The sequence below is a fragment of the Gobio gobio genome (genome assembly GCF_949357685.1).
Source record: "Gobio gobio genome assembly, chromosome: 4".
NCBI classification, from domain to species: domain Eukaryota; kingdom Metazoa; phylum Chordata; class Actinopteri; order Cypriniformes; family Gobionidae; genus Gobio; species Gobio gobio.
The window spans coordinates 41,812,674-41,825,128 of record NC_137100.1 but is presented as its reverse complement, the minus strand read 5'-3'; the positions used below and the strand labels follow the sequence as shown (position 1 = coordinate 41,825,128).

General features: G+C 36.7%; 1 protein-coding gene across 1 annotated transcript in view; it reads left to right on the top strand.

Annotated features, from left to right (window-relative positions):
- The window catches only part of LOC307124852 (multiple epidermal growth factor-like domains protein 9), a 104,186-nt gene that overhangs the window by 52,287 nt on the left and 39,444 nt on the right, over positions 1 to 12,455 (top strand). Inside the window, exon 3 of the mRNA XM_079814311.1 lies at positions 9,444 to 9,583. Within this exon, the coding sequence (XP_079670437.1) occupies positions 9,444 to 9,583 (140 nt within the window). The remainder of the gene's footprint in view (positions 1 to 9,443; positions 9,584 to 12,455) is intronic.

Sequence of the window (12,455 nt, the reverse complement as noted above, 5' to 3'; positions counted from 1 at the left end):
AATATTAAAATGGAAATTTCAATGCAAAGTTTTTACGAATAAGAAATTTTAACATTGTCCCTACTGTGATCCTTTCAAGTAAACTTGCAATTTTGTGTGTGTGTGTGTGTGTGTGTGTGTGTGTATACAGTATATAAAGAAATTAATGCTTTTCAGTAAATTGATCAAAAGTGTCAGTAAAGACATTTATAATAATATTGCAAAAGATTTTTATTAAAAATAAATGCTGTTGTTTTGAACTGCCATTTATAAAAGAGTCCTGAATATGTATCATGGTTACCACTAAAATATAAAACAGCACAACTATTTTCAGCATTGATAATAATAAAAATAATAATAATAAAGAAATGTTTCTTGAACACCAAATAAATTGCAATAATACAATATTACTTTTTTTACTGTGTTTTTGACGTATAAATGCAGCCTTGGTGAGCATAAGAGACTTTCAAAATTTGCACCAACCTCAAACTATTGAACAATATTGTGCATACAAACACATTTTTGATTTTGTGTTTTTTTTGTGGTCCTTTTTATTGATTTATATTGTTTTATTATTATTATTTGATATGCCCTAACACTACAGAAATCTCTTTGCATTTTAGTTAAAACATTATTTAGTATGTTTATCAATCTATTATATACTTCCTTTTCCTTTCTATAATTTTCAGTCTCTCTCCTCTGTGTTCACTCACCAGCTCTGGTCTGTAGGCATAAGGGGTTATTAACAGTCTCCAGCTCTGCTCCAAGCACAGTGTGGCTTTGTTCAGTCAGCCCTCCCACTGCCCTCCATCAGCTTTTTCACTGTGTAAAAACAGGCATTTTTAAATCTTATGCTTTTTTTCAGGATGGGGCTGCACTGGAATCCCTCACTCCAAATTACCTGGCATGTGCTTTATGCTGGTTATTTGTGTTTTCCAACTGTTGGACAAACAACCTTTGGCTCTTGGTGCTGGTCCAGAAGCTTGGGCTAGTTGCTTCAGATCTGATGGTTACAACGGTTAAGAGATAAAAGCTGCTGCCTTTGCATGAGAGTTAAAAGAGCATCCATTGTCAACAAATCCCTTCAAAGGGAATGTGGTCTGTGTGGGTCCTATGCCCCAGTATAGTGATGGGGACACTATACTGTAACAAGCACCGTCCTTCGGATGAGACATTATACCACGGTCCTGACTCTCTGTGCTCATTAAAAAATCCCATGATGTCCTTCTGAAAAAGAATAGGGGTGTAACCCCGGCATCCTGGCCAAATTTGCCCGTTGGCCTCTGTCCATCATGGCCTCCTAATCATTCCCATATACTGATTGGCCTTATCACTCGGTCTCCTCTCCACCAATCAGCTGGTGTGTGGTGGGCGTTCCAGCGCAATATGGATGCTGTCGCATTATCAAGGTGGATGCTGCACATTGGTGGTGGTTGAGGAGATTCCACCCTTCCATGTGTAAAGCACTTTGAGTACCCAGAAAAGTGCTATATAAATGTAACTAATTATTAACAAATTATAGTCAAGGTATTTGCGCCATTATTTACTACCCAAAAAGCATGTCTTAAACCAGGCACTAATTTGTGCTGCTCTTGGTAGATTGCGCTGGTCATTATGGAAATGATCCGGCTGCATCTGTTCTTTAATTTGCGCATCTTCAGTAGATCACGGTCAGAACTTTCCACTCCCATCGGCCATTTTTTGGAATTGCGCTCTCTCTCTAGTTTTCCCTATTTAGTAGATCTGGCCCATAGACTACATTTTATTTGATGTGACCTAGATAATGGGTAGGGGGCGCTGGCCCAAAAAAAGTTAAGAAACACTGCCCTAAAATATCTCAGTGAATGATGCTGCACTGGTGGCTTTAATGAATGTGCACGTCGAAGGTGAAAGATAACAAAAACAGTGTGTCAAACAGGGGGGTGAAACACTCAGTTTCAGTCAATCTCGAGTACCCATAGAGTAGTATTTCATCCTTCATATCTCCGAAAAGTATTTAGTTTTATTATCTTTATAAGAGAAAGATACACTGTACCGAGTCTTACCGGAAAAAAAACGAGCAGCTCGAGGCCGTATCATGTGGGCGGAGCTAAAGAATGACGAGCGCACGCAGCTATTGCATGGAGACCGTCTGAAAACTGTGACATCCTTAAACGTGGAAAAAACGTTATCGTAAATAAACCATTGAGATCAATCAGATTTAGCAATACATATATATATATATATAATACATAATACACACATAACATTTGTGTGTGTTTACTCATGGTTTATGAGGACATAATTTGGTTTATGGACTATTGTATGCGATTTAATGTTACCAATAGCAAACGGAACGGTTTTGCACATCAGACTAGTGCATGCTTATATAGAAAAACAATGGAATAGTAGCACATTTGAATGAACGAGTCGATAGCTAACAACACAAAGACATTTGAAGCAGTTTTACTCACCGCCTGCTTCCAACGCACGACCGTGAACCTTAATCGCTGGGATGGCTCCATCTTTCAGCATTAGACGAGCTACAAATCCGGCATCGAACTGGGCCTTGCTTATAAACCATTGTCGCCGAAATTCAGGGAACAAACAAAAACACTTGCACAACTCTGTTGCTGCTCTGGAAAAACCAACTTCATCCACTGTCCCATTAACGCTGGGTTCTTTGGGAAGCTGTGCAGGGTTGTCTTGCCCGGACAACCAAAAACACACTTCTTTGGTGACATTGTTGACCCCCTTTAATATTTCCAAAACAGAACGCTCAGGAGATTGCAGGAGAATAATGTAACATAACCACATCAAACACTGACAATACTGGACAAAGAACTGAACAAAACACAGGGCTTGAAATTGAATACATGGGGAGTGTAGTCAAGGATTAAATGGAACAGGTGTGGGAACTAATTCACAACCAGGGAAACTAACTAGAGAACTAAAGCAGGCAAAACAGGAACATAAACAGACTACAAATTACAGATGCACATCTCTTAGAATGCTCTAATTAAACAAGATATGGTTGTCTGCCATTGTACTGTTAAAAAAAAAGACACCGCATTCAATAACAGAATCAGAGAAGTAGGCCTAACATGTAGTGAACAGTCTGCTTTACAGTTTTAACATTTTTAAATAGATAGAAATCGTTTCTATCTGAAGTATTCAAAAGAGCTTTTACAGTATTTCTCTGACAGAATTTGAGTGAAAGTAGACCAGGAGATAGTAGTGCACCAGCTCATTTATGGCCTGCCTGTAATGACACATGGGGAGTGTGCCTATTTCACTCAGCTTTAATAAAACTTGAAATAACAGAGTGTGAGAGAGAAAGAGGCAAAAGACTGAAATTCATGACCGCTGCTGCAGGTGCTGCTATTAGGAGTTTTGTGGCAGTGATTCATTTGATTCAAATTTCTCTTTCCATTTTATATGAATTTATTTCAGTTTTTAATCGGCCATCTCTTTTTCTTCCTTTGAATAGTGTTCTTCTTCAGCTGATAGGTGCTGTCAATGCCAACATCATGGACTTGATTCCCAGGGAATTTTTTCATGTTTTTCAAAAGAAGTCTCTTATGTTCACAAATGCTGCATTTATTTGATCAAATATACAGTCAAAAGAGTGAATATTTTATTGTATATTTTAAAATGTAATTATTTCCTGTGATGGCAAAGCTGAAATGTCAGCAGCCATTGCTCCAGTCTTCAGTCTTCAGTGTCACATGTGATCCTTCAGAAATCATTTGGAATATAGAATACTGATTTTTTCCCCCTCAAAAAATAAAAAATAAACCTCATTTTCAAAGTTGAAAATGATTGTGCTGCTTAATGTTTTTATGGAAAGTGATACAAATTTTTCAGAATTCTTTAATTAATAGAAAGTTTAATGTAATGTAAATGTCACAATCTCACCCTGTTTGGACTTTGTTTTCCGTTTGCAGCATTTCCCTAAGTTGCGTTTGTTGTCATAGTTACAGATTTGGTTAGTGTACATTGATTGCACAGTAAACCAACATATATATTTATGAAAATAACAAAAATGTAGAGGTTACCATGAAAACACACTCAGGTTTAAAAGGTTTTTCCTATATGGCATGCCTGACAAGGATGGACTCTGTGTTCTTCAACTGAACATGATAGTCTGCTTAAGCACCGCTGAAGCATAGGACGGCAAGAGCTTTCAGAAGGTTGTTTAACTGCTCTGAAAACCTTTGGGTCTGACCATATAATTCTGAGATCCGCATAACCTACTACCGCAATAAAACTGGGTTATACATTAGAGGTTCCAAACCACCCAGGCCTCAAACCGCTCTGCCCTTAAATAGTCTGGAAGGAAGTAGCCAAGTACTAAAGCAGTGACCACCAGATTTCCCTAGATTGTGTGCATTAATGCCAGCTACTAACTAACTGGCCTTGCACAAATGGATTTCATTAAAACAGCACATACCGGTACCTAAATAACCCGACATGAGTATTACTATACACAATGATGGTGTGAGCATATCAGCATTTACAAATAATTTCACTGTTACTTTAAAAGACTTTAATATATTCTGACTGTTTTCCCCCTTGTTATTGGTATAAACCATGCTGTGCCATCAGTATTTTCACAAAATTGCTAAAACGTTTCATTAATTAATCTTGACAAGTGCAAAGGCTGCATGATTTACGAAAGGTTGTAAAATGCTTCCACAGCATATTTAATGCTTGTCTTTTGTGTGGGATTGTTGCCCTGGTGATTATACTGTAATAGACTTTCAGTTTAATCACAGCGGGGTACTTGTGATCTGAGGTGTTGTTGCCATGGAAACCTCAACATTCTTACACCCTCAGGGCAAAGTCGGCTAGTAGTGGATTCTCACAAGTTCAATAGAGCTTAAGGTTTGTGACAAGTGTAGTTCTCCTGGATTATGTAATTCTGCATTTTTTTTTTTGTGGATCAGTAGGAACATCTCATTTGCATTACTTTTAAAGGCCTAAAACTTAAGTGTGCACTAATGCATTGCAGAAATAATGACCGTTTCCAATTAGGTTTTCAAAATCCTCCCTCCATCTTCCATTGTTTGGCCAAGCAGAGCAGCTGACATAGGGCTCTCCTCATTTAAACATTTACTTACTCTATAGTTAATTCTGCGAATTAAACTGGCATATGAGAATATATTTTTAAATAAAAAATTAGACACAGCAGCTCTAATTATAATATCAGATTTTTTATGGATGCATTCATCATTGAATTCTAATATTTAGGAGAGCACTTTCAGATTAAATCCATTCAAATTCACAAGACATAAACCAGCCCATGCCAGAAGCGTGCTGCTCATATTAGTCTCTCTCTCTCTCTCCCTCTCAGTACTCATAGACAGTGGATGGGATACAGTCATAGCTCAGTTCTCTCTAGACGTGACTGTGAGGCCAAACATCAAAGTTATTGACTTGTGCTGTGGAGGATCATGGTGTCAGCCAATAGCTCAAACAGACCGACTGAAAGGTCTTTGAGATGCTCTTCCTCAGCACAGAGAATCTGCTCTGTGGTACTTACTTAATCATACTGTCTCTCTCCTACTTGAAGCTGTGGCTCAAGGGTTTCATTCTTAAAGCATGTCCACGATTGACTGTGCATTTGTGTGTTTGCTTTACCTATGCAACAAACAATGCATATGTGGTGTGACGAGGCAATATTTTAGACGTGTGTGTGTGTGTGTGTGTGTGTGTGTGTGTGTGTGTAGGTTAGACTCCCTTCAGTTTAACACTATTTAGCAATGTAATAACTTTGTTGCAATTAAACCCATATAGCTATAGTACCCTGACTTTTCCTTAATGTGTGTATATTTTGTTCTAATATTGTTATTTTATTAATTACAAAACACAAAAGAGTATTTCTACCTAAAACAGCCATTACGGTCAAATTGACCGTACGCATTACAGACGGCATATACCGCATATTATTTCAGCGTTTGCTAGTTTACCCCCAGTGAAGATGTGTGTCACTGTTGTCTAGCAACTGTCTAGTTGTTTTTATATACCATTGCTAAGCTAAAACGTAGCTTTACCTTTGAAATTATAGCAAAAAAGAGATTGACTGGCGCAGAGGCTTTAGCCTTGCATCAGAGCCTTGATGATGCTGGTGGCTGCATATTGTTTCCGATTCATGTGATCCAAACATTTCCAATAACTCCAGAACGTTGTAAAGTCCAAAAGTCAAACGTATTGAAAAAAGGTAGATCTAATAAACTCCAAAATGTTTTTATCTAACAAAATATTCTTCTTCAATCCATATATGCTGGCATTTAGACTTTCAAAAATAACATTTTCACTGTGGTAAAAAAAACTTTGCACTCCCGCTTGCCACACACAAAGTGAGGCACGTACCTTCGGGTGCAGTGTAGTAGCTCTTACACAATTATATATTACAAAAAAAGATTGTAATATGTAGACCTATCTGCGTTCGTTTGGCGCTCTGTGCTCGGTGCTCCGTTTAATCCATGTTGTTTGATTTTATTCAAATTGAGGATTTTGACACTTTTTAGGGTGAAGCCATCATAAAATATGACAACAGACATGTAAAACTTCATTCTAAAACCTCAATAGAAGCTTTGAATGTAAATATGACATGACAAAAATGACATTCGGTGTAGTCTAGTACAAACAGTCAGAATGATCTCTATAGCCATTCTAGTAGTTATAGAATTCTGGTAGTTCTAGTGTTAAAGGAATATTCCATACAGAAATGCAAATTCACAGATCTATTTGACTTTCTTTCTTCTATGGAACACAAACAAAGATTTGTTCTCAAAGTTGACACTTCAAAAACCACACAAACAAATATGATGTAACCCTTGAGACCCCAGTAGTAGGGCCCTATAATTTCCGCGGAATCGTGGAATTGGCATATTAACGCGGAATCTAGTGTTAACGCGGAATCTAGTGTTAACACGGAATTTTACATATTTGGAATGAAATGCTGTTTTGTGTGGGAGAAGAACGAATGTCTGGGGAAAATGCAGACCGGGGGAAGCAAATCTGGGTGACACAACCCCTCCCGTCATTTCAGCTCCCCCTTCAAAACAATGAAAGTATGGCGAAGCGGCTCTCCACGGCTCTGCTTCTGTCTGCGAAAAAGTTAAGAAACTCAACGCTAAGCCCTCAGTACCGAGCCGAGCAGCTCCCTCGCGGGGAGTGCTTGTTGTATTTTGCCTTGTTTTTAATGCACTGTATGGAAAATAATGTCTTAAATGAACTTGAGAGAAAATTAGATGCACAGGACATTGCGTCTGATCCGCGGCATATTCGGAAGCAGTATATCTTAAAGTGACAGCAGCGCTGATTAGGTCTGTCATTAATGTTCATCACAGAACAACGGGAACAGAGAAAATTGTAGCTTTAATGATGATTAATCTATATTTCACTTATCATTTATGCAGTTAAGAAAGGTGTTGATAACTTTATTCAATTTCTGTGTAGGCTATGTCTAACAGGGAAGGCCATGGGTAAACATAACATTTATTACAATGGGTTTATGTAAAGATTGTTTTAAGTTCAATTAAATTAAAAGTTGTTTTTTAAAGCCTAATAAATGTTGAAATTGGTAGCTTTCAGTTATACTGTAATATAACGTCATTAATAGAGACATTAGTATCAGTGATACTGGCCTTCATTCATAAAAAGATGCCATTACAACACATATTTAAAATATCCTGTCTAAAAAGTTGTTTCTAAATTAATTTAGAGAGTAACTGAAATTATTACAATATCAAAATATTAAAAACTCCAATGTTTTTTAATTGCAATTAATCATGATTAATTACAGATTTTTTTTTTTATTTATTCTTTTTTTTATATATAAATTCACACTAATATTTTGTTGTGACTTGAAGTACTTAGAGTGCAGTGTTTGTCTTGAATAGTACAGAGTAAATGTGATGTTTGTTACCTCAATACATTTAAGGGCATTCATATTTTATGTTTTATGTTCTATTATATTAACATGAAAAGCACAATCTTTTTACTACTAAAATAACAGTTAAGGGTAAAAAAAAAACTGAATTCCCAAAAATGAAAACGGAAAAAAAGGAATTAGCACATTCATGAGTTCACATTTGAGGTTAAGGTCAGCACATTGCAAAGTGTGATGTTAGTGTGTCGTGAAGACTGTGTGAAGTGACTGTCCTCTATACTTCTACATCACTTCTCACATGAGCTTCACAACGCACTTGCATCACGCTTCATTATGTAATGACATAGCACTTCACGGTGCTCCCATTAACACGCGTATAACAGGCGTATGACACTCGTTGGCTTGGAGCAATGCTTATTTATTTATTTGTTTGTTTGTTTATCTACTTACTTGCTCATTTATTTATGTGATGTGACAAGTAAAATGTTAGCAAAAAAAATTCTGTTGAGCCCTGACAATATTTCATGAAACACAGGCTTTAAGGTCTGGCTGCAGGTTGCCTTATGTGCTTTTTAATATTAATTATAGTGATATTTCAGTGGTTTTTGCTCTGAATTATTTAAATGTTCTGTATCGAAACAAGTGGGAATACCGAAAATGATTTGAGAGGTCGGGTTCAACTGTACTGACATGTCGGGCTTCTTTTTCTCAGGAACCGTGAGCTCAGCTTCAGTCAGAATAAGTAGCCCTCTGTGTATTGGCAAAGGCAGAGAGTTTCTGATTGTACAAATGGAGAGTGCATTCCCTCTGAGAGTGAGCCGTGTGTTTGTGTGTTTGAAAGAAATAATTGCAGATATGTTTCATATTTTTCCCAAGTCTCTCCCAGAAGAAATATCCATTTCTCATTTGCTCTTCAAAAGACTGAAGTGTGTAATAGTATAATCAGAAGTTTTCTCATCTCTGGGAGTTTCTGTTCTTTTTCATTTTGAGCACTCTGATATTGTTACACTTTAATTTCTCATGTAGAGCATATTTACCCCTCTCTGTTTTTCTTCCGAGTAGTACAAAGAGATTTCATTACACGCGAAACCACTAATGGCTAATTTACCTGTGCGTAATTATTTTTCATGTAACCCAGCGCAGGAAAAGGACCGAAACAACCATAGTGTATCCTATCTGCTGCTAAATCCAATGCAAATTAAATGCCTTTATTTATTTATTGTTCACAAACCTTGGTCAGTTTGTATTATTTATGCCTGAATAATACTATAATCGATGAACAGGATTTCCATAAAAAATCGATGCCTCTCAATGTGTTATTATTACACCTCTAGTTTACAGCATTATCTCATAGATGTTGCTTCAGCTTTTATGGAGCATATCTGTTAACATGTGATGGATGGGAAGGAGCAGCTATTCTGACAGTTCAGAGGAAACCCGGTGTTTGATGTGGACAGAGGTTTTAACCTCTGTATGTCTGGCTTTTGAAGGATTCTGTACGGTCTTGTAAGAACAGTTGGTCTTTCATTTTGTGCCTCTATAACTCTTTCTAACTCCAAAAATTTCATCTGCATTTTTCTGGCAGTTCAGGGATGTGCACCTGCAAGATGGGAGTGCATGGGGACAAGTGTGACGACTGCCGGCCAGGTTTCTCGCACTTCAGCAGCACGGGATGCCAACCTTGCCAATGCAATAATCATAGCAGTAACTGCCATCCACAGTCAGGTGAGCCACCCACAGGCGCACAACATAAGTAGTAAAAGAAGCCAGCACACTGTTTTCCATTTGATTGTCACACAGGGATGTATCTTTGGATGATAGTTCAACCTCAGTCTCTAAAAAAATGTCATGTTAACTGTCTAATTAGTCATTTAGATGGTGCTTTCATTTGAGCACATTTATTATTACGGTAATATGCCCACAAACCCCTGGAGCAAATTGAGATTGTGCAAGATTAATAGTAATGGTTCAAAGATGGCCTCTTGCCGCGTTTGAACTATAGTAAAATGTATAGGCTAATCAATGTTATCAGATGTTGGGGGTCAATTTGAACCATTTTGATTTTTGAGTTGTCCAAAATACCAGTTAACCTGCAATTTTGTTGCTTTTTTTCATTTAGAGTCATGTAAAGTGAGGATACTCTGTGTTTCAAGATATGTACACATAATTTTTATTACACATACGTATGTTTTTTATCTGTTTTTTAAAGGATACACTTTGTATATTATTGCAGAAGTAAAAAATAAATAAAAGTGAAATTATTATTTTTTTTATTGAAGTTTGAGTTTATGAAAATATATTTATTTATATTGTATATAAAATATATATTTTACAAAACACATTAGACTTTAACGCTGCAATCAAAGCCAAATTGTGTAATAAATTTTACTGAAAAAATTAGCTTTTAGTAAGATTTTGTTTGGGCGCAGTACCAAACTTTTCCACTAGATGATATCCAGACTCCATTGGTGACAATATAAGAATGCACCCATTTCCGGTAATGCATAATTACATGCACTAACCCTCAACCAAACCCTAATCCTACCATAACCCCTATAGTAAGTACATGTAGTTAATTAATATTACTGAGTACTTATATAATTACACTGGAACAATGACACCGTAAAATGAAGTGTAACCCCATGATTTGATTGATCTGAACCATATATTTCCATAATTTTCATAATATTTATAAAGCAGACATCCTATTCAGAAGTAGTTTGTGCAGAATGGTAATATTGGATTTGAATTCAACCTTTAACAAACACATAAAACACATTGTTGTTATGTGTGAAAAGCATTGCTATTAAAAGTTTACTGTTTGTACATGTTTCTTTTGATGTTTTTCATATGATGATTTTTGGGGAATTGCATTTAATCCAATGCGGGTCAATTTGACACCTTCCAACAGAATTGTACCTAGAAATCTAACACAATACATCAAAGTAATTTTCTGTGTTATTGAACATCTGAAGATTCTCTAAAAACAGATGATGATCAGATCTGATTATGTCTATCTTTGTTCAGGAGTTATGGCCCACGTGACATCATTGGCTAGTATAAGAAACTTACATGTTACTTGCCATTTGGTGTTGCTACGATTGAATTAGGACATAACTTAATATGTAGTCGGACACTGCGTGTTTCAGAGTGAAATGTGGAACTTTGTTCTTTTACATGCGAGAAGCTCATAATCCTGTTGAACACAGAAGATATTTTGAAGAATGTTGGTCAGTTGACGGTAGCCATTGTCTTCCATAGTATTTTTTTTTCCTACCATGGAAATCGTCAACTGCTTGGTTACCAACATTCATCAAAATGTCTTATTTTGTGTTCAACAGAAGAAAGAAACTCGTACAGATTTGTAACAACTTGATGGTGAATAAATTATGACAGGATTTTCATTTTTGGGTGAACTATCCCTTTAAGACTCTAAATTCTAGCCAAATTCTCAGGCAGTATTGTATCCTTTGAAAAGGAGGCAGTCCTAGAATGCAAAAGCTCAGGGGACAAGTACTGTCAAGATGGCATACGAGGTGAGAAATTTCTTTGTTCATGAATATGTGTATCCTCTGGGCATACTGAGTTTTTGTTTATTAGAGTATTGTGTTGATAGCTTAGCAGCACGGTAATGTGTTTCATTCAAAGAGTATCCACATATCACAAATATTCACTTAATTTCACAGATGCTTTTTATCTCTAATACTGGGTAGTACAACAATTATTCATCATTCAGTGCTGTAATAGGTGAAAGTCTCTTTCACATGAATTGTGTCAGGGCTTCAACACCCCAGTCAACAAGCATCATGTTTGGCCTCCACATGAAAAGCACTGCAGTGCATCATCAAATGTCATCATTATTAGTTTCCATATGACTGTGTCACACTCATTGGATCAGGATGCCCAGTTTGGCCCCACATGATCAATCTTTAGCCCTGTTTTGTTAATACCACTCACATAATCAAGTTGTTTGGTTTGGGTTGACGTTTTAAGTATATTCTTATAAAAATGTTGTCATCATTTAATCACCCTGTCATTCCAAACCTTGGGGATCAGCTTGAGGGTTAGAAAATGATGACAAAGTTTTTTTCACTATCCCTTTAAGAAAGACATGTCTTAAAGTTAGAGCCATTTTGTCAGATCACATTCAAAATCTGTTTCCGTCCTTTATTTCTCATTTGTTGCAAAGGCTGTTGAAAAAGTTTGAAGGTAGCTGCAAATGCGTCTGTCAAGTGTCTTCTTGTTAATGTATTTATTCATTCTTTTTTTTCATCAGTTGATTTTTTGGCTCTTTTACCAGCTTTGCCAGGTGTTAGTGTTACCTGCAAAGTCAGCCTTTTCCCCACAAGTCTGGTTAAGTAAAACATGTTTTTATAATGACAATTTGGAACAGAAGCCTGATCTTTTCCTCTCTCATTTGATTTTTGATGCATTGTCACCTATAGCTGTCTTTTTCCCTAGCGTCCATTTGTGGCAATCCAGCTGTGTTTAATGTTCCTGTCAGCATGCACTCTTCTTCCTAAAAGCCAATAATGTACATACATAGACAAACACAGAGAGCTTCTATTACCTATCTGCCATTACGTCATATACCACA